This window comes from Athene cunicularia (genome assembly GCF_003259725.1).
Source record: "Athene cunicularia isolate RWA chromosome 2 unlocalized genomic scaffold, athCun1 chr2_part1, whole genome shotgun sequence".
In the NCBI taxonomy this organism is placed as follows: Eukaryota; Metazoa; Chordata; class Aves; order Strigiformes; family Strigidae; genus Athene; species Athene cunicularia.
In genome coordinates this window covers 136,823,192-136,850,012 of record NW_020799095.1, presented here as the reverse complement: position 1 = coordinate 136,850,012, position 26,821 = coordinate 136,823,192, and the positions used below count along the sequence as shown (strand labels likewise).

The following is a 26,821-nucleotide window of genomic DNA, read 5'->3' as shown; positions in this document are numbered from 1 at the left end:
CCCCCTCAGTCCTCACTTCCTATGCACTTCCCATGGTTTTCCATTTCTTAAATATCTTTTCACAGAGGTGATACCATCTTGGCTGGTGGGCTCAGCTGTATTGTGTAGTGGGTTCATTGTGGAGCTGACTGGAGCTCCCTGTGTCTGGCACAGAGCACACAGTGATCTCTACTTGCAGAGGCTACTCCTGCAGCCCTCTGTGGTAAAGAAATAAAATATTCTAAGCTTTTTCTTCTTAGGAGCTGCCAATCTAAAAGAAAAGGAAAAAAACAAAGAGGTCCCTCCTCAAAATGAAACACAATCTAGATTACTAAATCTCACCTAGTCGTATAAACACAGATTATGTGTTCTTAACTTTTAGCTTTCAAGGTTGGTTTGTTGTTTTTTTGTTGTTTTTTTTTTTTTTATTATGAACCATCAAACTGGGAATTAGAGTCTAAAGTCTTGTTGTAAAATGTCAGAATAATTTATTTGAAAATGAGGCATATTTCATGAATACTGACAGTACTTGTCCAATCCCCTTCTCCCTTTATAATGCTCATCTAATAGGGCTAAATGTGAGCTGTCCTATCCGTTATTACTCACAGATCACTTCAAAGATTGGGTCCTTGCTTTTAAAGACTTTTTGTTGGTTATATTTCTGTGGAGTAACAATGATGGAGATGTGTGATATACACATCTTAATTTTATCATATTAAAAATCCTCCATACAAAAGATATGAGAAAAGTTTCCCTAACTGCAGTGGAGAACATTTGAATATGAATAGTGTAAGAGGAGTATGATCAAGTAAACAGGACAGCTGCAAATTCATACTGTTGTTTAAAGGAGAAAATTTATCATAGAAAAATAGTGCAGTTGTAACAATTAGAGCAGTTTAATTGGGAGATTTGAACTCTGTTGCAGAGGCTCTCGAAATAAACCGAATAAATACTTAAAATTTATTTTAAGTACAATCAATTAGCCCTCTATCGATCTTTAATAAACTATAGATTCAAATGTCCGTGAGACAAAAACTATTACTACACAGTCAATTCAAGGAATTCCTAGGATTCAGCAATGATCCAAACTGCTCAATCACCTGAAAAGTGAGGGCTTTCAACCTCAAGGAATTTCCTTGGGGCTATCCTGACCCAAGCAGAGTCCCTGACCACAGCCACACTGCTCCAGAGAGGACTAGCTCCAAATGGCTCCCTCAGGGAATATACCTATACTACTCCTCCATTTCTACCCAAGCTGAATCTGATCTGTGGTCAGTATCAGCTGCCACTGGTTGAGGGCCCTGATTACCCTAGAGACCTGAGAACAAGGGTGTGAAAAGAGAATCAGCAGTGTCTCAACAGTGAGGAAGCGCTATCTTTGTTGGAGTGGGTGCATATGATAAATTCTGTCTGGGAGTAGTAGGAGCAAAAAGAGGGCAACTGTGAGCTGAGGGCGGCCCCATGTGGACCATGTGATCACTGATGATGTGCAGTTCTGCAGGGGCTAAACACAGGGGTCAGAGCCAGGGACCTAGATAACAGAGTCAGTTGACAGTCCTCAATGTGGTGAGTGATGCACCAGGTCTAGGGTCCCTCCAGGATACCAGTCAAAATGAGACAGCCAAGGATAGAGCTGGGGTGGGCTTAGGCTGAGCTGGAATAGGCTCCCTGGGCTGAAGGGCAGAAGGTCATCAGGGTCCCAAGGAGTGGCTAGTTAGGGCCATGAAGGTGCTGTTAACACCCTGGCAGTTTCCAGTTTTATTTTAGAGTTTTGTGGTGGAATACATCTTATTGTCTCTTTATGCTTTGGATTTTTGGAAATGAAATAAAGAATGGTTCAGTTTCTTGATTATTTGTCAAGCACTCTAAGATGGAAGTTCTAGAAAAATATTGAATTAAGACTTTTATTAGCTTACAGATATATTGCAGAAGAAGGGAAGGTCACTACAGATAAATGTAACCAATTTTAAAATGCAAATGTCTTATGTGAGAAATTCAGTAGAACTAGAGGGAGACCAGATGTTTGAGATACAGAAGAAAATTGCTGCACAAAATGTAACTGAGCAAAACATTAATTCAAAAAAAAAAATTAAGGTGGATTCTGAGATTAATAGTTCTTTGAGTAATCTATATGGATTCCTTAACAGTAATTATATTTAAATTATGCAATGAGAGTAGCCTTTTCTGACAGATTTCAATATCTACATTGATACATTTTCAGAGGCAGAAAATAGGAAATAAGAAGGAGAGAACTCTCAGAAGAAGATCACTTGTAGTTTGAGTTGAGTTGCTTAATTTTTATCTTCTTACTTTGTATTGATGAGTTGTTCTTTAAAAGCATTTCAGGACTGGCACTGTCTTATTATCAACCTTGAAAAAGATGAAATAACATAACTGACTCAGGCCTAATATGACAGCATTTTGAATTTTTATTCTAATGTTAAGGAACATCCCTTTTAAGATACATTTGCATTGGATTTAATATCTATGAGTAACTAGAGTGGCAGATACTCAGCAAAACTTTAAGATTCTAAAAGTACTTTTTCTGATAAAACCCATGGGGGCCCTAATTTTGCTGCAGAGTAGGAGTAACTTATATTTTAAACTTCATCTCCAGCCAGAGTTGCATGTCAATTTCCATTTATACTGTAGAGAAAATATAATTAGTCTTTTACCAGTTTGAATATTGCATACTTATATGTGCTTTTCATTTTAACTACTGTAGTTACACGAAGTATTAAGGATTAGGGTGAGAAATTAAATGACAGCTGCAGGGAGAAGTACTCTTTCCTTCCTATTTCTGATGCCTCCAAGTTTTAGTGTGAATCTGGCAATACTGATATCAGTTAGTAGCCCAGTAAATAATGTCTTTTGCCTTATTACTGGGAAGTGGCTACAGTCTTTGTATTGTTCTGTCAGTGTGATTGTTTCAGGACTCTCCTGAGGTGTCTTAACCTGAGCTGGTTTTAGCTTGTTTGAGCTCTGACAATTGCCTACTGGTTCAGTGACTATGTGACTATCATGTATAGCAAGGGTCCAACAACCCTAGGCAGTTTCTGTGTAACACACATTGTCCATCTATGATAATTGGGGCTGGCAAAGGCTGGGAACCAATGAGCAAGGAGCAGGCTCTGTTAAGAAAACATCAAATAGCCCAAAGGTGATTCAAGATTGAGGAAGGGAAGTTTTACCATTAACATCTTTCCAGGGATACCTTGGGATACTGATGTATCACAATAACTATTTTCTTTGCCTGTCTGAGAAATAATGAAGTGCTCATCTCTGGAAACAGAGTGACACTGAAAGGGTGAGCATAACACCAGAGAAAAGGGATAGATATTAAGAAGATTTATTTAATTAAAGAAGTTACTAGTATTATTAATGAGACTTTTTGATATTTAGTCTATTAGTCCTTTAAAGCATTAATTGGACCAAGAGTAAATTTTGGCTCCATATATGAGGTGTTCTCTTCTGTCCCAAGAAGACTTTGTCTATAACAATCTATACAATACTATTGCATATATGGTCTATTGAATATCAAGTTGTAACAGGTGCAATGTTTTTTTTTGTTTGGTTCATTTATTAGCACATCCTAGAAAAACTCAAGAACAAGCTTCCTTCCGTATTTGGGCAATAGACTTGTATATATAATAATATAATAAGTAAAATATATTGTTATATAGAATTTAAAAAAGAGGAAGTCGAGAAAATAACCAGTTCTGAAATAGTAAGATGTTGACAACATTTTAAAAGGTAAACTATGTAAGCCTCTCAGAGGTAATGGTCCCAGTTATTCAGTTTTACTGTTACTCAAAGTCAATGTGAGATACAAGTTGTATTCAGTTGAAGTTTATTTAGAGTAGTTGTGAAAGTGGAGGGAAGAAATGCGCAGAATTCCAGGGAAAACACTCAGATAACCACATCCATCTTTATACCTGTCCAGGGTCCTCAGGTCTCCAGTCACGGCCCTCAGAGATTTGAGGTTCTTGAAAGAGACAGTGTCCCACAGGCTCGCTTTAGTACAAGCAGGAAAACAAATCCTGTGGCAGCTCTTGCTGTCCCCCTTTCCATAGCTTCTGTGTCACCAGGATGAGTCTCTCTGGGGGAGGCCTCACCTGCACAGCCTGCCCAAGCTGGGGCTGTATCTTCTCAGTGATGTATTCAAACGTGTGTGCCTCTGCTCCTTGCTGACTGCCCTGACCATGGCTTGGTTTCTTCAGTTACATCAAGGAGCTGTGCAACTTGCCACAGCTTGTGTGGCAGAAAGACCCATATGTTAACCATCATGTGCAGCCCACGTGAAATTAATATGTATTTATATTGATTGTATGACCTGCTCAGGAAAATTGAGTTGTAAGCATGAGGTCACTTTGTAGATGACGAATTTGCATCACAATTACAAATAATGACTCCTTCCAAGTCCCTGACATCTATATGAAAATCAGCAATTTTACTAATCAGTCAGGCAACTGGGATAGCAACATTGTCCATCAGTGTTATGCTTATCACTTGTGTCACAAACAACACCATGTAAACAGATTAATTGGAAAATCTTTTACATATGAGCATCTGGCTTTATAAGCTGCAATCTATTTCTGAAGTTAAAAAGTATTTCTTAATCTTGGCACTTTTCAACATTTTATATTCACAGTACTACAAACGTTCATTAATCATCAATTGGACCTTCCTTCAGTTCTTAATGGTCATACAGTGGTTTCTCATAGACTTGCTTTATAAGACTTCAGAATTGAACATTTTTCAATGTTGCAAAGGCATGACTGGGCTTTCATATATTTCAACACTGACATTTTAAAACCAAAGACTTTTCTTCAGTCTTCCAGGTATCATAATGAACTTGACAAAAAGTCATTGGGTTAATTGTTTTTATCCCTCTAGCTCAATAACACTAAAATTAATCAATAGATTTTGAAAGTACTTTACAGTACTTTTTTTTTTCCAAGGTGACATAACGTAGAATTATTTTTCCCCTTCTTCCCAAACATTGGCTTATTTAAGTTTTCATGTGGTGGTTTTATAAATCAGAAATAAGTGATTGTGGTAGAGTTCCTGCCTAAGACCTTAGTTTAGTTCTAAATAGCTCATTAGGTTAAGTTTGAAGAGTAGTAATTTACTGTTCTAAAAATAAAAACCAGCTTTTTGTCAGTCATTTGGCTGAAGTTCTGAGATATGGAAAAAATAATCAAGGCTATATCTAGCCTCAAACTTGTCAGTGTCCTGAATCACAGTCAAATATAATGCTTAGTCCTTCTACAATGTTACAGGAACTGACCTTAGGAACTAGGTCTTTCACTGACTTGTGCCTTTGTAACCACTTAAAACTTGGATGATATATTACCCTCATACTGCTACTAGAACATTTTATTTTAGACACTTTTCTTTTGGACACTTTTCCGTTACTTTTCTGCTGTCTATTTAACTTTGAGAAATAGCTGGATTAGGAAGAGAAGTCTTTGTCTTCTTTCTTCCTTCAAGAATCAGTACTGTTTACTTTCTCTGAAAGATGTGTTCTGTCATTCCTTATGACTGGACATTGAACTATGGCAATGCAGAAGATTAACTCAAATCCCTCTTCTGTGTTTTTTTTTGGTTTTTTTTTTTTTTTTTTTTTACATTTATTTATTTATATGCTTACTGTACTTCCAGGCTAATCTTTCTCTTATGGTGTTGTTTCTTCTTTTCATAATTTAAAGAATTAACTGGGAAACTTTGCATATTTTGATAGTGTAATTACCTTCCAAATTAGTCTATTTTCTCAAGCCAGTCTGTTATCTCACTGGATGGTCAATTCCTGTATCACCTAGAGATTTAAATACTCAGGTGTATTGGATACACACACAAGAGCAGCCCTAATACCCACTTAGAGCTTGAGTTTCACACATACAATTAAATTAAAATCTCCACTTATATAAAGGTTCTATAGCTTCTGTCACAGAGATAGATTATTAAGTCTTTTTTAGTGATACAGATATAACAACATTATGTATGTTAATATTACATAAATGTAAGCTGCAATTAAAATTCTAGAAAATCACAGAATCACTAAATCACAAAATCATTCAAGTTGGAAAAGACCCTTAGGACCATGCAGTCCAAGGCTCTGAAAATACTTTCATGTTACTTGAATATTTATATTGGAACTGCTTTCACAAAAGAAAAATTTACAGGCAGTTATGCACCATATTGACCTATCTTGTTATCCAAAAATAACTGAAAATATCTATTAGCATGTAACATTTATTTTAAATCTTTAACAACATTCAGATCTTGAGTTCTCAGATTAGATAGCAATAGATTTTGTAAGAGATAGAAGAGGGGTATTTTTGGCTCTTTGACAATATATGTCACAGTGTCCTTGCTCGGGAAAAAAAAAAAAAAAAAAAAAGACCAGTACCCAAAGTTGTCATGCAAAAGACATTCACATTTATAATGACTGCTATTAAGTCCCATTAATCTCGTCACTGGAATTAGAAACATAAAGGATATTAATAGGTCTAGTCATGCAAAAACTTATTTGTTTGGTGTTTGACCAAAAGGTTAATGGTTGGGTTAATGTCTGAACCTCAATGTAAATGTCTTACTGAGTTGATGGAACAAGAGGGATATGTTAACTTAACCATTAAGTTCTTCAGGTTTTTTCAAATCAAGCAATGTGCTAAATATTCAATTGGTTTCAGCTTTTCTTCTTTAGCATGAATCTCGTTCGTTCAAAACATATATGGATGTATTAAATCAGAGATCTGAGTTTTAGTCTTGAATCCAGAAATGTGTGTCCTTACATCTACATTGTGGGGTGGATTTTTTTACAAAATATGTCAATTATGAAGTTTGTTACAAGAACTGTTGTTTTATGGGATCAAGGCAATAATGGAGAACAATGGAAAGGATGCTCAGAAGCTTTGTTAATGAGTATATGTTGTATTCAGATATAGGAAGCACAGTAAGCTCTAAGTGGTTGATAATTCACATTTGTGTTTAATACACCTGCTCCCTGTTTTGACCAAAATTTAAACCACTTTAAGTCACTGGTCACATGCTGTTCTATTGGGTAGGTCTTCTCCTTTCAAGGGGGCTGGAGGCTGCTGTCTTTTGTAGTGTTTGAATTATTCTATGTAAGTATTAAACACCCACTAGCATGTACATGTACATGGATAATGCACAGTAGGCCTTATCAAAATATGTGATACTTTTCATATAGCAGTTTTATTTCAAAAAGCAAATAATACCAATGAGAAAGATTCCACACAGCTGCAGTTAGAACAAAACCAGGCCCTTAAAATTTTATAGTGCATATGTATGAGTGGTGAGGTCTGTGTATGCAACTAGTCATGTTAAGATGTAAGTTTGTGTTAGTCTAAGGTTTTGATAGTATTGGAATGGGTTTCAGCAGTGCTTATGGATGGGGTATCAACCTTAAATTCCTTTTTTGATCAATTCCATTTGTGTGAATTTCCTGGTTTGTGAGGTAATGTAGGAATTATATGCTTCATTAAAAGTTTTGTGTGAAAAGCTTTGCTATATATTTTTCACACAGAAATACTTTTTCTATTTGGAATATTTTGGGACACATTTAAAGACTAAGGCTTGTATTAGCAGGGCTTCCATGTTTGTTACTTGATAATAATCTTCAAAATTAAAATGCACGCTTTACATATAAATCCACTTCGTTAAAAAATACCTGATTCAGTGTCACTGATTTCTGCTCTAAACAAATGAGTAACACACAAACCTTAAATTATGTTACCATTTCATACGTATTCAAATATAATAAATAGAATTAGGGACTTAAAGAGAGTGAAGTATACCTATTTGACTCTTTTTATCTCCTATCTCTTATATGCATATTTTGTAGTGTCTGTATCCTTCCTTGAAGTTTTTAAACATTTTTTCACTGATCTGATTTTGGGCTTTGACTGGACCTTTGCAATCTGGGCACTTTTTGTCTCTCTTCATACCCCTATCAAGTTTAAATTAATGCTTTTGTTTATGTATTACACACTGTATTTTATCTGACTAATCCAGAATAATCTTCTGAGCGACTTAACAAGATGACAATCAGTGCACATAAGCAATATATGTAAAAGTATATGAATGAAAGCTGTTGCTAAATAGTTTGGCCATAATTTATGTAAGTATGAGGGTTACTATATCTGTGAAATTTCTACAAAATCAAGCATTTTTGCCATATAATTTATGTCTTCTACTAATCCTCAATTGTTTGTCACCTGGTTTTAAAGTAAAATACTATTCTGTTTTAATTTCTGTTTGTAGGAATTATAGGTTTAGAAGGTTTTTTGTAATTAAACGTAGTTTGGTACATGAAGATGACAGGGATTTTTAATGTATTTTACAAGATTATAGCTAGTTGGCAGTGTGCATTTCAAATGATAAAGTGTGTAGTATTTTACGATATGTCAGTATGTCACTGGAAAAAATGGAGGATGTGAACTATGCTGTTAAAAAACACAAACAAACAAACTCTGAATTCCACTTTGCAACATAAAGTGGGAATTACGTGTTAGATTTTTGGGGGAGAATAAAATACCAATTGACTTAAGTGGATCAGAGTTAGCCTAAAACAGAGTGATTTTTTGAAAATTACCTCCTAAATAGTGCAAAAAAGAAGGGGATGGAGGCATGATGTTGTAATGAAGTGCAAGAAGAATAAAATTTTGATTCTCAAAATTGTTAGTGCCTTATTTCTTCTGTAAGACATCTTTTACCCAAAGTTTCAGACCCAATAAGATCCAAGGATGGGAACTTCACTGACACATTTAGATACATGCATAGACTTACACTTTTACTAATCCTTTGATTAGCAACAGAGGTGCATTATTTCAGTAAGCACTTCCTTCTTTTTCAAATGCATTTTACATTAGATAAAAGGCTAATGTAAAATTTGACTATACATAGTGGTGAAATACTTTAAATCTCTGGTTCACCATCAATGATCAGAAGATTATCCATTAATATTTTTAAGAGTTTATGAAAGACAATTGCAGAAGGGAGGCCTACTGTCCGTTGACTTAAAATTGCTATGCAGGATTCTGTGCAGTTTTGGGGGGAGCTACTTGTTTTGAACTATAAAAAAAATATGAGACAGCTGCATTTCCTTTATGGTTGATATGGTGTTTTTCTTTGAATTTTAGGAAAATATTCTAGATGATGTAGTGCAGCTATGCTTGGAATAGTAGCTGGCACAGAAGTAGGTTGGACTGCCAATGCATTATGGTAATGGTGAACAGCTTTATAATTTACTGAGAAGATAAATTGACGTGAGAAGAGGGGCAGTTATTTGAACAGAATAAGCAATCATTTTCTGCCAGTTGCCAATATAAATTCTGTTATCTTGCAAATCTACTTTCTGGGAACGAGCCCATAGAGAACATGACCTGTAAAGATCAGATTTTAGGAACTGTGAATGTAGTTAGAATTTAGACAATATGAGTTTAGTTAGAATCATCAAATAACCTATAGCTGTCAAAGACAAATGTGTTAATGAGTAATTGATCTGATAGGTAAACTTAACTAGATATTAGCTATTCTAAAAATAAAACTATTTTTTACCATGAGCATAGTTAAATGGCTAGGGTGAGGTTTTCTCATGCCTTGGGCAATAAAGTTGCAGTTTATTTTTCGTACGTTTTTATAATTATTAAAGAGAAACCTTATTACGGGCAGAATATGTACTAGTCAAAATAGGTGCTAGGAAATGTGTTTTACATCCTTATTTTTCTTTCTATTGTTCAGTAAGACCTCTTCCAGTAATAGGTTTATTCTTATATACATACGCAATGAAAGGTTGTTGCCTCTGTATTGCTTAACAATTAGTTACAGGGTGAGAATTTAAATAAAAGAGCTCTTTTGTCTTGCCTCATTAGGTAATTACATTATACAGAGAAAGAGCAGTAATTGCATTATACAGAGAAACAGTGGTGCCAAAAAGGATGGCTAATTAAACCTTTACATTCCAAAAACCAAGCATCGAACTAAAGTATACTTCTTACATTTGTAACAGCTTTAGTCACTTTATGGCTGTTAAAAAGTGTGTTTCATGCAGAAATTAACAGTGACAATGTAGAAAGATTTCATATTTTCTAGTCAAAACATGTAGTCTTCTGCCTCTTATGCTGAATACATGTTATAGTGCAGTTCTCACTTTAATCAGTACAGAGTAACGTGCAAATGCAATTTAATAGCTACCATATAATAAAGCTAACCAGAAAAGGAAATTCATCTGCTTTGGGGGCTTTTTTGCATGAAATTCTGGATATTAGTATTTTACATAACTTTATGAAATTTCCAGTGGTTTGGAAGAAAATATTTTGATACTGACTGGGTGGCAAATCAGAAAAAGAGAGCTAAAAGATGCACTGAACCCAACAGCTGAGTAACTGGGGCTCATTGCTAGCCTGGCAACCAAGCAGCAAAATAACACCAGTCTAACCAGCTGGCAAAACAGCTAAGCAGCTGACTGGCCAATAAACCATACAAGTAGGCTGCTGCTTTGGCATTAATTAAAATTTTCACTGGAATGAAAATTTCTACAGATGTTACTGTCACAATTTCATATCACAAATACCAATTTAGAATTTGGTAATAAAATTATAAATAAGTGAGAATAAGTCATGGATATAAAAATGAGTCTTTACCCTATTAACTCAAACCAAGAAGGATGCTCTGCTTAGACAAATGATTAATGTGGATCTTCAGAACCATAATCTCTCTATCCCAGAGGCTATGTGTACTACTAAAATCCAGATTCATGGGGGAACTTGGGAGTCAAAAAAGCATAAATGATTGTAGAAGAGAGTTGGAGAGATAAGGTCTTCTTTTTGTGTCCTCTGCCTACACTCTAAACTTTGCAGGCTAGAACACTTTTCGTTTTCCTTCAGACTTGATGAATACTTTGTTCATTTGTTCACAGAATGTTACATTGGTAGTATGAATGGTAAGAAGTGTACATAAATAAATACACATATTTGTATCAAAACTGCCTCTATACATGTCATCTGGTTTCATGGATGATGAAGTTACGTGACATTTTTTTATTCCTGCGCCTTTGTCTGAAACAAGGGCTAAACTGATATATTCAGTTTCCTGGATAAGTGCTGTAACTTCTTCACTGGCAATATATGTTTAATAAATAATACTATTACTAATAATAATAAAAAACCCCAAAACACCTGATTTTACATACCAACTAGTATAAAACCATTATTCCTTGGAGTTGTGTATTTACAGGCTCATGCAGAAACAACTGGCAATTTTGTGGGGCAGAAGTGGGGGGACAACACACCAAAAAAAAGGTACTGATACAGAACTAATACTAATACTAACTGTTACAATACTAAATAATACTAATATAAGAACTTCCTTATCCATTCACAACATCCTTTTGCAATCTGATAGCACTAATTTTTAAGGGTTTTTTGTTTGTTTGTTTGTTTGTTTGTTTGTTTTAACATCCCATCCACATTCCTTGGATCTAGGATTCTGAGTAAAATTATTAAACTTAAAAATGTTAGATTTTATATGTTCTCCAACAGCAATAAGATCAGCTAGTGTATTTCCATAGTATAAAAACATTCTAAAGCAAGTATTTGAAGGAAATTTTATAGCCTGTGGTGTCAGCCAAACATTTTGTCATCTATATTAGTGACTGAGGGAAAGAGGGTGTTAGCACAGTTTCAGAAATTTGGGAAGTGGTCTTAAACATACTCTGTTTTCAGACAGCATGGCTGGGAAAAGATGGAAAGAACACTACCTATGAACTGCTACTCTTTCAGAAGTCTTCCTCACAAAATAATACTTACACAAACTTATTAATCATTTATTTAAGGAGTATTTTTTAAACTTAAAAATCACTTATAAATTAGTTGCTTTATTATGAATACATTTGACTCTAAATGCACCTTGATCATTGTCTCTAACAACACTAAAGCAACTGAAAATCTGGAAGAAATTAATGGTGGAACTAACCATATTACTTAGGGCTGACCCCTGTCCCAGTAGAGATGGACATGACTTTTTTTTCAGCAGAATAGCCATCTTTATTGTTCCTCCATCTCTTATATACTTTATTCTTTTATCCATACATCATTCTTATTGGTTACATGGCTGTTTCTCTACTACTTTATTGGCTACTTTTCTTAAAATCCCCCACTGTTCAGGTATCTGACAAACACAGTATTTTTCTTCTTTCTCCTTATCTTCAGTTCCTTTCTCAGGCTGACACAGCACTCCTCCAGGACTTTTCCAGCTACTCAAGGGTACACAACAAGCTGGTCAAGGTCAAACTGTTCTCTCTGTCAGGCATTCGGCAGGCCCGCTGCCTCCCCCAACAATTCCCCCTTTTTGTATTTGTGTTAAGAATATTGAATTGGCAGTCTTCTGCAGGGCCCTTTGCAGGAGACTGATGAGACATGGCAACATTAAAAGCACAGTTATTATGATCAGGAAAACTACTCCTACAATTTTGACCAGAGATACCAACCATCCAGAAAGCCCCCAACCTTTAAACATCCTTGTCAGCCAATCTAATCCATCATCTTCTGTTAGACACTTAACACCATCTTTTAACTGTTGTATGCTCTTATGGATCAATTCAGAATGATCTGCAGTTGCTGGGGAACTCTGGTTGCAGTGAGGATTTAGAGTACCTTTCCTTATAAGTTGGAAATCCTATGTGATGCGTCCATCCATAGGTGAGGCATCCAACATCGCTGCAAGCAGGCCCAGCATCTAAATCAACAGACCAAAATAACTGGCAATTTTCTTTGTGCAGAAATATCTGATTTCATCTTCCTGTTGGATTCCACCCAGAACCTGGCCACCACTCAAGAAGGAAAAGGAATTTCTGATAAGGTTAAACACTTGAGTCCTTAATTCTTAATATTGCTAAACAAAGTAAGTTGAATACACACATTCTTATAGCATTTCATCCTTATTAATAACTACCATTAAGGAGTTGCAATTACTGTTAGCATTTTCTCTTAAAAGAGTTGGCAACCATAGTGTAATTAAGAACAGAGATAGTGTATTTTTGTCCTTTTGCAGTAGCAAGCGTTACCTATACATTCTGTTTAAATGATCAGTTAAAAAGACCACAAACTGTTGGCACAGGGGCACCCACAGCACCCACAGCTGGCTCCTGAGTGTCCAACAAAAGCTGCCTCTCATGCCTCAGGTTTTGGTTGCACATACCTTGCCAGTAACCGTCGGGGGCCGTGACCTGTCGAAACACAAGTATAACCTCTTCCCCAAGTTAATAACTCACATGGCCCACTACAATGGCCAGTAACTAAGTCTTTAACATGTACTTTGATTCCCTTCTGCAAATTCTGTTTTGAAAAAATAGAAATGTTGAAAAAGAGGTGGCAAAGAAGAATTACTCCCATAATGGAGAAAGTTAAGAACATAAACTGCTTTGTCTAAACATGTGGTTGGTGGTTCCCCACGCATTCCCACTTTTTGTTTTTGAAGTTTTCGCTTCAATGTGTCATGTGCACGCTCAACAATTGCTTGTCTTGTTGGGGAATGAGGAATACCTGTAACATGAGTAATATCCCACAGATTAAAAAATGTTTGAACTTTCTTTGAAACATATGCTGGGCCATTGTCCATTTTAATTTGGTGTGGTACCCCAAGCATAGTAAAAGCCTTCTGCAAATGTCAAATCACATCTTTTCTTGCTTTTCCATTATGTGCTGTTGCTACCAAAGCATGAGAATAAGTATCAATAGAAACATGAAGGTATTTCTGTTGACCAAACTAATTTATATGAGTAACATCAATTTGCCAAATCTGTAAAGTCTGCATACCTCTGGGATTACTACTAAAATACACTGGAGTGTGAGTTCCTTGATAATCAGGGCGAGCATCTACAATAGAGTGAGTTTCAGTATGGGACAAGCTAAACTGGTGTCGTAAAGCTCGGAAACTTTGATGAAAAAATTGATGTGATAAAGCAGCTTGTTCCTTCATGTTAGGAACAGTGCCTCTTGTTAGAAACAAGAGCATCTGCTCTGGCATTACCTTCCGTATAAAACCCTAGGTAACATGACCCTAGGTAGCATGACTACGAATGTGCATGATAAAATAAGGTTCTGTTTGTAGCTGAATCTAGAGTTCTAAAAGCACATTGATTGTCTGACATAATCTGAAGTACTCTGTCTAGTCAAGAAACCAAGTTAGCTACATATGCTGAGTCAGTTACAATATTTACAGGAGTAGAAAAAATGGAAAAAACAACTGCCATTGTGCTCAGTTCTACTACTTGTGGAGAACTTTTTTGATATACAACTTTGTTGTTCCAGTTGTTGTTTTCATACCATACTACTGCTGCTTTACCTGTTTTTCCTGAGCCAACTGTAAAGACAGTGGGGCCTGTCAGAGGTTCTGGCTGGCTTAAATTTTTCTGACCAAATGGTATTTCTTGAGCAAATTTCAGTAGCGGGTGCGATGGTAGATGATACGATATCTGCCCTGGAAAACCCGCCATGGCCGCTTGCAACTCACAATTAATTTGCCAGACACCAGTCAAAATACCAATTTGGAACAGGTAAAACAATCGTAGCTGCTGAATCATGCCCTTTTAGTTCTAAACATAGTTTTCTGGGTTTTTTGATTATATCAGCAATAAGTTCAAACAACCCAGGAGCAGTTTTTTGTGGCCGGAATGATAAACTCATCCATTCTAAAATATGTAATGGGTCATCCCACTCAGGTTTCCGCTGCACCAAAGCACCAAATAGCACAGTTTTGTCAATTAGTACAAATTGTACTAATTGAGACAGATCTATTTGAGAAACAAATTTCTCGTGTATAGATTGTTCCACCATGTGAATTACACTTACTGCTTCCTTATCAGCAGGTAGTGGATGTGTGGAAGGGGTTGGCGGTTTTTCTGGAGGTGTTTCAGCCACAACTGTAGGATCTGTCCGAGAATTGTATCCACTAGGTGACATAGCATCGGCTGCCGTGGCTGTCCCATCACTTTTAAACTCTTTCAGGGGTTGATGTACCAGTTGCCATGTAGTTAAAGATGACACAGAGATGGCATTCTTCCTTACGGCCGCCTCGAATGAGGCGATCCCTGCCTCTTTCCATGTTTTGAGATCAAAAGCAGACATTGCATCAGCAGGGACCCCATTCCTTTTGCACCACATAAGCAAAGTGAGCAGGGCTTTTTTCTCATCAGAGGGAGCTGGCGGAACAGAGGGCTCCACGATGGGAGGTGGAGGGGGCACTGCCTGAGGGGCTTTCTGCTCATTCGGTCTTTGCGGAGGAAACAACTCATCTTGTGCTTCCTCATCAGAGTCCTCGTACAATCCCCTCACCCTCAACTGCGGTTTACGTTTAGGACAGGCTCCCCCCACTGTTTTTGGTGTGGGTTTATCAGAGAGGTGAAAAGTTTGCAGAGTGGCACTTAATTATTCTTCTTCATCACTCTCATTATCACTCTCCCTCTCCTGCTCTTCATTGCCCTCCTCGGTCAGTTCTTCCCTCTCCTTGGGGGATGCCAAAGGGGTCACCCATTCTACTGCTTCACCCCCTGATGCCATATGTCCATCACCACCCTGTAAATCATTTTGAAGAGGAGGAGGCTGAGATTGAGATTGGGGCCGCACTCTCATTTTTCCCATAAAGTGTTTTCTTCCTGCGACAGCTGACATTCTTGTGTTAGCACTGCTTATTCCTTCCTTCTTGTCTTTTACCATTCTTTTGTCTTTTCTTTTTTCTCACACTCTGCCTTCCATCCCTTTAGAGTCTCACTTAACAGTTGCCAGGTAGTAACCAATTCTGCTGCTTCTTTTGACCCTTTAGAAATTGCAACCCATAGTTTTTGTCCTACTTCTTGCCAGGCAGTCACACTGAATGCAGAGGCTGCCATAGCTTCAAATCTTTGCATTTTGCTCTATATCAAAATCCTTTTTAACCTCTGCTCAGTGGTTTTAACACTTTTTTTTTCTTTAGCAGGGCTTTCCATGCCGTCAATATATTTTCTTCTTTAGTTACTTGTTGCCCCATAATTACAGCCCCATTCCTGGTGGCTCACCTTATCAGGTGTCGAAATTCAGGTCCGGATCAGGCAGAATCCCTCTGCTCTCAGCTACACAGGGCTCCATCCCCTCTGCACCTCGACCTGCAGCTACACAAAATTTCTCTGATCCTGTCTTTGTTGTGATCACGTTGGCTTGATCACACCGGAGTCACCAGATATCGCAGTACAAATGGACACAACAACTTTTTTTTTTTTTCAGCAGAATAGCCATCTTTATTGTTCCCCCATCTCTTATATACTTTATTCATAAATCATTCTTATTGGTTACATGGCTGTTTCTCTACTACTTTATTGGCTACTTTTCTTAAAATCCCCCACTGTTCAGGTATCTGACAAACACAGTATTTTTCTTCTTTCTCCTTATCTTCAGTTCCCTTCTCAGGCTGACACAGCACTCCTCCAGGACTTTTCCAGCTACTCAGGGATACACAACAAGCTGGTCAAGGTCTCTCTCTGTCAGGCATTTGGCAGGCCTGTTGCCTCCCCCAACAGACCCCCAAAAGAAAATTGTTTTACCTTAATAATGGAAGAAATATTTTTCAGTGTTAAGAAGGTCACTTGCCCATCCACCTCTGGCACAATTTTGAGGTAAGTCTATAATAATGTGGGGAAATCGGAACTACTTCTGATCTAGGAACTGTGTACACACTAATGAAATGATGAGAAAAATTAGTGTTGAGTACAGGATGAAAAGGAAAAAAATGTCTTCCAAGCCTTTAGGTAAGCAAGAGAATCCCTGATATTTAACATTAATTAATATTTTCCATGTTGAATTTTTAAACTTTAGGATTCCATCTCATCTGTAATCTAAAGGGCAGCCAGAAAAATTACTCTGTTTGCTACAGTGTTTTGAGAATGATTGTTGAGCACAACAGAAAAACTACCCTAAGACTGCTATTTCAGTCAGTCCTGCATAAGAGTTTAAAAAGTCTGAATAAGATGTCCTGAGTTTTGTCTTTGAAGGAATGAATGAATTGGTTTTAGAATAAACTCAACACCTTTCAGCATCTGCAAGTGCACTTGTACTACTCATCCATTAAACAATTTTGAAGAGATAAAAAACATAGAGAACTGGACTTCTAGTCATTGTAAAAGGAGGACTGTAGCTCAAGGTTAAGAATATAGTCTCCAAGTCAAACCAAAGTCTCTAGTTAAATTTTTAATTGAAATTTTTGAAATCCATGGACTAGATAACATGATTTTTCTTGGTTAGTGGTTTTCAAGGTTATCACATATCTTTTTCAGTGTATCATTTTTAATGAAACAGACTACTAAGGAAAAGAATGAATGAAAGTTCTATTAGTTTTATACAAGACAAGATTGTTCCATATAAACTATTTATTGATACTTGCCTGTTTGTTTTATTGGCCCTTAGCAACCGCCCTTCCCAGCCTTACCTGCCCAGCCCTCAAATGCAAGTGTTAGAGAAATTGGAGAAAGGAAGATTTGTACAGAATCTTACTCCTCGGTTTTCCTCAAGTCATAAAATGAAACAGAAATATTTCCCTTTGAGGGAACTAAGAATGCTTTTAGTGTGTAAGGAACTATTGCTCTTTAAAGAGAAGTATGTTTTCAATTAAAATGTGATCATTGTTAAAGGAGGGAGGGCTATCTAATGAAACATGCACTTTCCATGGGTTAGTTGTCATAATCAGAAATCAAATATAGGCTTCTGCATTTAAAAAAACTTTAATTCTCACAGCCTGAGATGACCAGTTCATTAGCTTCAAGTCAGGATCGAGCTCAAATTTAAGTCTAGGCACTGTATGAGGACAAAGAAGCAATGAACAAAAATTTGGCAGAGACTTGCCATTAGTTTCTTGAAGTTACTATTAATTTGCATTACCATTTTAGCTAGCTGTGCTCTTGCTTTTTGCTATCAAAATATAATTCCAAATCTTGAAACAAACATTAAGCCACAAAATAACTCCTGGGAAGTGATTTGAACTTCAGATGGGCAAATGCTTTTGTGGACAAGGATATACACTGGCAGAGATACAAAGAATAGAAGCTTAGAGGACGCTACTATTCTGTCTAGTTGAACCTTTGCTCTGTTACTGGTGATAATCCAATAACTTAATGTAATACATTTATTTTCAGAAATACTATGTAAAGAACTGAAATTTCTAATGAGAATATGTTGACAAAACTTGGAGTAGTGTAAAAATATTTTATTTAGATGGTGAGATATTTGGTTGGATTTAATTATTTTAGGTTTTAGTGTGTCACTTGTATTTGTTAAAATTATCATACTCATCCAACTTTGATGATTTTCATAAGACCCCTGTGAAAAAAAACACAACACTAAAATGAAAATAAAGCATTATTTCAGCACAAGGCACCATATAAAATTATTTTTTGATAAGGAATTTCAAATTGTTGAATTAGTTTCTACTTGAAAAAAGAAAAAAACATGCCTTTCTAAAGAGAACATGAAGCAAAAGTTTCTAATTGAATAAAGGAGGGAGGGGAGGACTGTGCATTCCAAAAGAACCGTGCAGCCGTTCATCAGTCAATGATTTGATTTTAATTGTAAAAGCTAGAGCTATGAACTTGTAGGTTTTTTCTTCTAGCTTCTGATCTGCTAGATGGCTGAAGTTGCTTTCCCTCTCTGCATGAGTTTCTCTGTAAAATGAAGATAACAATATTGATAATGACATTATTGCATTTTGCAAAGCTTATCCTCTCACTTCTGGAATGCCTGAATAGCTTTATGACCTGTTTCATAACAGACCCTTTCCCTTTCCCTTTCCCTTTCCCTTTCCCTTTCCCTTTCCCTTTCCCTTTCCCCTTCCCCTCTCCCTCTCCCTCTCCCTCTCCCTCTCCTCTCATTTTCAGATTCACTGAAGTAACGGAGTGTTTCTTATTTCTTTGTACCCTGAATTTAATAAAAAATACTCTTGAAAAATAGTTGTCTGGTTTATGTATCTAAATGGTGGCCTGCACAACTTAAGCTCTCCTGTTCCATATCTTGAACATGGAAGTCATAGGATACAGTCCTTCTCCTGGTGCCCAGAACAGTGTTCTGCCTAACCTGTTAACCGACCTGGATAGACACAATTTTTTTTCTAGGCTGAGTGTCATCTACTTGCATCATCATAGTGCTGTGCCTGACCAATAATGTGACTGGTTTCTGTCTGAGCACTGATATGTATCCCATCATTTGGTCACGTGCACTGGGACAATCTTGTCTGTTCATGATTGTCATCACATTAATAAACAAGAAGTTCCCTGGAGGGCATGTCAATGAATATGTGTTTGAAAAAAAATGTTTTCCATACAAGACCTTTATCAAAGCTTTATGAAAATCTGCTAATCTTCAGATCTGATAATTTTTTTGGTCTTTCAATAGTAATTTTTATTTGTTTGTTTTAATTCAGGCTCTCTGGAATGAATATACCTCCTCCAGTTATCAGCAACAAAAACTGGCTCAGACTACATTTTGTAACAGACAGCAATCACCGATACCGTGGATTTAGTGCTCACTACCAAGGTACTTTTAAAGAAATACAAAAAAAAAAAAAAAAAAAAAAAAAAAAAAAAAAAAAAAAAAGTACCTGAAGCTGTAGAGGAAATGGGAAAGGACATTTAAAAAATTCATCCTAAAGGTGTAATTTGTATTTGTGTAAATTATAAATTCAGCTGTGCAACCTGTTATATGAAATTACACCATGTTAGACTATGGGTAGTGTATAATCTCGTGTTTCTGAACAGAGTTATAAAAAAAAATTGCCTACTTCACTTTATCCTGTGCAAGTATTTAACTTTTTTAATGGTCCTAATATTCTGAAGAATATTGTGTAACAGATACAGAAATAATGGGTTTATCATTAAAGTACGTCTTTGCTTTTATGGTTTTATAAATCATGTTTGTTAAACAGTGAGTAAGTTTCTATTTACTAATGTAACATTTAATCACCCTATCTCTTACTCCCTATTTCTGAATGCATTGTTCTATTAAGGGTTTAATTAACCCGTAAGATTCTTATCCACTGTTTTTATGAACAACCATTATTTTAAGTAACAGTGAAAGCATCTGAAGCATTAACTTGGGAATATCACCATTTGGAGCAAGGTCATTCTAATGATGAACTGCTAATGAAAACTGAGCTTCTTTAGCATATGTTAATACTGTCTGCTTTTTCACAAGCATTATTGTAAATAATATTTTTCAGCATCTACAGTGTATCAATGGATCTTCAGGGAACAGTTATCCTTTTTGTGCTTTTGTGCTTTTCCATTTATCTGATCAAAAAAATTCACCATTCTGAACAAGATTATTTTAGGAATTTCTTTTACAGTTCTCCACAGGAAATTTAGCATATGAAGAGATTAGCTACATAAATTTTTGCAGAATCTAAGAGTAATCAGCTAATGTGAAAATTATAACTTACAAAAGACATGGACTAATTTTTTAGTAATTGATCTTTTATAATAGTAAACTTTTTATAACTCTGTAATTGCCTCAGATATTCTATACAAGAACAGCACAAATTTAATTAGTATTTCAGCAAATATTGTCTATCTCTATTTGGACTCTGAGTTCATAGATGTTCTGGAATGTGAATTCTGAGTGAATTTAGGTAAAAGGAGCCTTCGCACTGTAGCTTCAGGGCTGCTATAACTGTTTATGAAAAGCACTGGGCTCATTTTGTTTATGGTACCCTTCATACCAACTATGGTAAATCACATGCTTTTTTTGCAAATTGTTAGCTTGCAGGACTGTTAAAAGATATAAAGTATGAACTTTCTCTATTAGATCCTACTCCACAATTGAGAAACCATGTGATAAATATTTTGATGGTTTACGTGAAGTAATTTGGATTGTTGAGAAATTCATTTTGAACTGAGAAAAGGAGAACAAACTATGTCTCAGATGACACACATACTTTCATTCCTGCCAAGAGTGTGAGGTAATAGGTAAAGAAAGATAATAGACTTTTGTTTAGTTTCAGTATGTGTTTTCTGCAAATCACATAAAACATTTGAGTTGGCAAGTGTGGGATATTTGAATATGCTGTGTATCTTCTATTTCTCTTTACCACCTAAATTTGTAAAGATTACATTATGAGTTTTATATTATTTTGGTTTGCTCATGTAATTTTTAATGGCCTATCGCTGAATGTGTGTTAAAGTGTATGTGAAATGCTGCAGTAGTAGAAAATATCTTTTACAACACTTAGGAAAAAAAAAATGTAGGCAGTAAATAACTGCAGCATGTAAAAGCATTACATGTGCATATTCAAGTAGATATGATCATTAAAAATCAACCTTAATAGTAGAAAATTGCAAAAGGCATTGTCAGATAATAGGGAGGAGTGGTTTCTGGGTCAATGGTAGGCTAAAGGAGAGAGTGTGAGGAAATTAACTAAACATATTAAAAATCTGCCATATATTTAGAAAACAAAAATGTATAGCACAAAATATTTCAGTCTGTTAGAAATGGAAACTTTTTTTTTCTTTTTTTTCTTTTTTTTCTTTTTTTTTTTTTTTTTTTTTCCAGTTAGAAACAGCTTTGCAAAAAAGACCATTTTCAAACAGTCATTTTACTGGTACGCAGACATGAGTTGTCACAAAAGTAGACAACTGATAAAAATAATAAAAAAGTATTCCAAAGAACCATGTACTACAGATACTTGTGCCTGTTTTTCTTTACAGGAGTTTATTTCTGTATCATTTTTGAGAGGGTGTCTGTTAATCTTTTTATTAACCTGTATTATCACTGTACTACACTGCATCAACTGCTGTAAGAAACTCTCTTTCCCCTTCTTAATTAACATAGATGTTTGTAAATTCTTTCCAACTTCCCTCCTTGAAACTTAATCTTTCCTATGTACCACTATAACGAGAATTAGTAATTTCTTGCCACTTCATCAATTTTAACTTTATTCTATTTTTGCATTTCTCAGAGGAGTCAGATGCCAAATTCTGAACTTCAGAACACTGCATAATTCTTACTCCATCACTGCTTGGCACTTCAGTACTCTTTTCACTTAATCATTCTCTTGGCTTGCTGGTTTTGTTTGCACAACTGAACATTTTGTGCTAGTGTATTTGGGTGGCTTATTTAACCCTTAGTAGCAGGGTCGTGGGTTGTGATGAAGAAAAGGAAAATCACTCAACTATTGCACTGGGCAAAGCAGTCTTAATAGAAAACATTTAACTAATTATTTGGGTGTTGGGCAACAAAGGGTTAAACAGATAGGTAAAACAGCTTTTGTCTCCTCTTTCAAAGGCTTAACTTAATATGAGACACTACTCCTTTCCCTTCCTTTACCTACTCTGCCACAGATCACACTTTATCTATTCAGTGATGTGGCAGGCAGTGCAGGACGTTCAGGTCAAGGTGTAGGAGTTTCTCCTGCTCTTCATTTCTCACTCTTTTCTTCTGCCATTTCTTCTTTCTTACTCATTTCCTCTGATGTGCATTGACCATGTCCCACAGTCTCTTAGGGGAAGAACCTGCTCTAGTGTGGTTTACCGGTGGGCTCCAGTCCCTTTGAGGGTGTTACTAGCCCTGGAAGTAGCCCTTCCTGCTCTAGGCTTGTTCCTGTTTTCTAAGAGTTTACTGCCTTATCTTCCAAGAGATGCCACAAATTCTGCTGGTGAGCTCAGGTGTGTCCTCTGGTGGGTTCATTGCAGAGCCAGATGGAAGCAGCTATGACCAACATGGGACAACATCTGACCTCCTGTCACAGAGGTCTCATGTGCAGCTTCCCTCCGCCACTTCACTACCAAACCCCTGCCATGTATACCAATTACAATCTGAAAAAAACCTTGGTGGTTGTTTAATTCAAACAAAAGAAAATAAACAAGTCTTATTACCACGTTTTAGGCAGGATATGAAATAAGTATATCTTATTCCCTTATTTTCTCTTATATTTATAAAAATTGCTTTTTTAAGATTCTTTTTCACAAGGCAGCCTCACATGGCCTAGCTTCAGTGTAATATCTAAAGCTACTGTGGCCTAGACATTGGAAAAGAAGAGTAAAAATGATGCAATGCAAAGTCTTAAAATCTAGCTGCATAGGAAAAAGACCCCTAAAAACCCAGAAAACATAAGGTATTAAATAAACTTTCATAAACATCCTTTAAATTTAATTTTTAAGTTTTTAAGACTCTGCAAACACTTGTGAAAATGTTTAAATTGGCTTGTACAGAACAAATGAAATTTACCGAGGTACTTGAAACTATGGGAAACTCAGCTTCTTACAAGTACATTGTCACTCACAAGTACATGCAGGTTATGTGTATTAATTTATTTTAATAGGCATTTTAATTGTGTATTGAATTATGCAATATTTAAATGTATTTATAACTGATAATCAGTCATATATGTCCGTTAGAAGAGAATCAAAATATTTCTCTATCCAAGTTGTGGTGTCATAATGAAGACAAACTTATGCTTGCTTGTCTGATCACCTGTGTTTCAGCACTTCTTTCTGTTCACTGAGGGTTCTTCATCCTGGTGATTTATGTCCTTATTGCTTTGTTAAATCTCCTCTTGAGTTAGAAACTGTTGGCTGAAGTAGAACCAAAGCTTCTTTGGATCTTGCTGAAACTGCTGCTTCAGTGTTTCTTGGCACTGGTAATCCTCTTTTGCTGTTTCTAAAATTAGCCGTGCTTTTTTACTCCATCCATTTGCAGTTCCTGTAAAAGTTCCTTTTGCTTGCTGCTTTCTGTTGGCTACTCTTTTCACTCCATCACTTATGTATGAATCCATAATATTATCTAAGTGGACAGAAGGGATTAAGTTAGTTTCACAGCTTCAAGTTTTACTGGCTGGCATACACGGCCTTCAATATTCTTTATGTCAAGTATACCTGGACCTTGAAAGAGCTTTTCAAAAAGAATGCTTCATTTTCTGATAGTTGAACATTACTTTAAGAATCTATAACTTTGCTGTCTTTTGAGATCCAGCATCCTTTCTCTCTTGCGCTCTCCCTCAGTCCTTTAAAGCTCTGGAAGGTTTCAGTAGTAGCCCTATACTTGTTATTTATTTAACATGTGAAATCCATTTCTTAACTACTTTTGCTTCCTTCCACCTTTCCTTCACCTCTGTTTAAGCCATGTACAAACTAATGCTTCTACTATGAACAAAATAGTATCAAATATGTCAGTTGAGTGCACAATTGCATCTGCCTTCCATTAAGAATCTTTGCTTATAGGAAAAAACAGATGGAGAGATGAAATCTAACCATGAGCTTTTCAGAATAGTATAAAATTTATCTGTCATGCTCATGTTGAAAAGTATGTAAATGGTTACTCTGCTTAATACTTGACAGCCAACTATGTAGAGCTGAAGTTGTATAGATGCCAGCATTTTCAATGTGTGATGAAATATGGAGAAAATAGATGTTGAAAAGTTTTCTTGATTTTCCATTGTTCCTTTCTTGTTCTTTCTGTCATTTTGTATATGAATAGAAATGTATCTTCATTCAGAAATGATTTATGGAGTTAAGACTTTTCTTAGATTCTTTTCTTTTGCTTTGAGAGAGAATTTGAAGCAATTGGCAATCAGGTAAAGAACAGAAGTAAGTAGTACTAAGCTGCCTCGGTATGTCATGGCTAGAGTTGCCAGAAGGGGAAAACTGTCTTTATCACTTTTTTTTCAGAATATCTAAAAATTTAAACAGAATTTGTCATTCATTCCTCATCTCAAAAACTGGTGCAGCAAACAATACACAATACTACTACTGGAAGAAGTTGTAATGAAGTCTTAGGTGAGATTCTTCTCCAAGACACCAAAATGTAGATGTCTCTGTATTGTAAACTGTAAGTTTAGACACCTATAGGTATCTAAATACTCATTAAAGTTGGGGAGCTGTGGGCCACAGTTCAGCTGTATGTGAATATATGAGCACTGATGTATGAAATCACCTAGGGTATCTAAGATGTTTTTATGGCAGTGGTGGAAGTGCAGAGACTCTTCAGGCAGAAAAACTATGGCGCTGCAAAGCAGTATGTTATGAAGTAACACAGCTGCACCAAACCAAAGTATGGGCAGCTGAATCTTCCCCATATCTAGCCAATACTGTCAGTGCAAGTTGCACAGTGGTTCAGCTGACCACATGGTAGGGGTTGGATAGAGGTGCTCCAGAGGAAATGAGACATCTTCATGACACTGGCAAATTAGAATTCACAGGAGACCATACCATTGTGGCACAGAAACTAGATGACAGTGAAGAACACCTAAAACGACAAGAAAAAAACATGTGTCAGCTGTTTTGTCCTGTTCAAGGTGTGTATTTTAAGATTAATTAAAACGCTACATTCCATTGACTACACTAATTGGAGTTCCATCTCTTAAAATAGTTTATATACCTAATGCACCTATAGACACACAGATGTTCGTGTCTTAATCTCAGATTGAATCTCACATAATGTAACTATTCACTGAAATGGCTTTTTACTGCCATCACGCTCATGGGCTTGAGATTCCCTGGGAGAAGTTAAGATGTTACATCACTTCCATCACATCTGTAGAAGTCTGCTACTTAAATAAGGGTTCTGCCTGCTTCTACTTAGGACAGTGTAAAGTTGCTAGCTACATTGGTAATTTATTTAACAGATGGCAGATTTTATTTTTTTTTTTATTTTTTACATATTTAGTTCTCAGAATTGTAAATCTGTGACTTTTCAGTCCCTGAACTCCTCTTGTAAAAACAGTCCAGATCAACACCTGATTTTGTACTGGATGGAGGAAAAATGAACCCTCTTTCCACAGAATGAAAGGAAATTACCAGAGCTTCTCAGAAGGGTTGTTTTTTTGGTTTTTTTTTTTTTTCTTTTTGCCCCCAGGCATAACAAGAACTTATATTGCATATATTGTCACACAAGTAAATGTTTAGTGGATTTTCATACTCATGGATCTTTTAGCTCCACTTCATCTTACACTGAGCTATAATTTCTAAACAGATGATTTTTCGCCTTTGCACTCTTGGGTTGTCTTTTATCCACAATTGTACACCCACAGAGTAACAGTGTGCAGAATGACATTGATTTTGCTGTAGTAAAGTCAGAGGAGAAAAATTTCTACATTTTTTGACCCTCCCCCATTTTAAAATACTTACTTTTAGAATTCTCCCACCTACAGGTTTTAATAACACCACTGTTGGTGGTTAGATAAGTTAGTTCTGATACTGTATACAGATACAGAAAAACTTTCTAAAATTTTAATTCATTTTTTTCTACTTCAAATAAGATCATAATTAATTTTAAAACTCAATAGAACTAATACTAAATATGAAAACATGGTAGTCTGTGATAATGTTTAAATTGATAGATTGTAATTTACTTCTGAAATAAATGTGAAGTGATGCAGTAAATAGTCCTTCCCATTTTTTAATGATTTAACAGATATGTCTTCTTAATTTCATACTTATCCTAAAGAAAAAGCCTATAATGTTTTAGGTGGATTAGAATGTTTTAACCTATTTCTGTTTCATTTACTATTCTACATACTTCTGTTCCTTGTTTACAAAAGAGCAAATGACAATGTTTTGTGTGCTACTAAGTAATTCCATCTCTGTATAAGAGAAAAAATATACTGAATTAAACTTTATTTCAATTTAGGTAATATTTAGAAAGGAGGTATTTTTCTTACTTAGATCAGTTTTGTTGGAAGTTCAGGAATTTATAAATTGAAGTGAAAATCAACATTTCAAACAACAATAAAACCCCCAGGAAAATGGGATATTAAAACTATAAAACTCATAAGTAATATGAACAGTCCTGGTTTATGCTGTCTCTTATAC

General features: G+C 35.9%; 1 protein-coding gene across 1 annotated transcript in view; it reads left to right on the top strand.

Annotated features, from left to right (window-relative positions):
• Window positions 1-26,821, top strand: part of CSMD3 (CUB and Sushi multiple domains 3) — a 622,514-nt gene that overhangs the window by 140,070 nt on the left and 455,623 nt on the right. Inside the window, exon 6 of the mRNA XM_026841511.1 lies at window positions 19,444-19,556. Coding sequence (XP_026697312.1) covers window positions 19,444-19,556 — 113 coding nt within the window. The remainder of the gene's footprint in view (window positions 1-19,443; window positions 19,557-26,821) is intronic.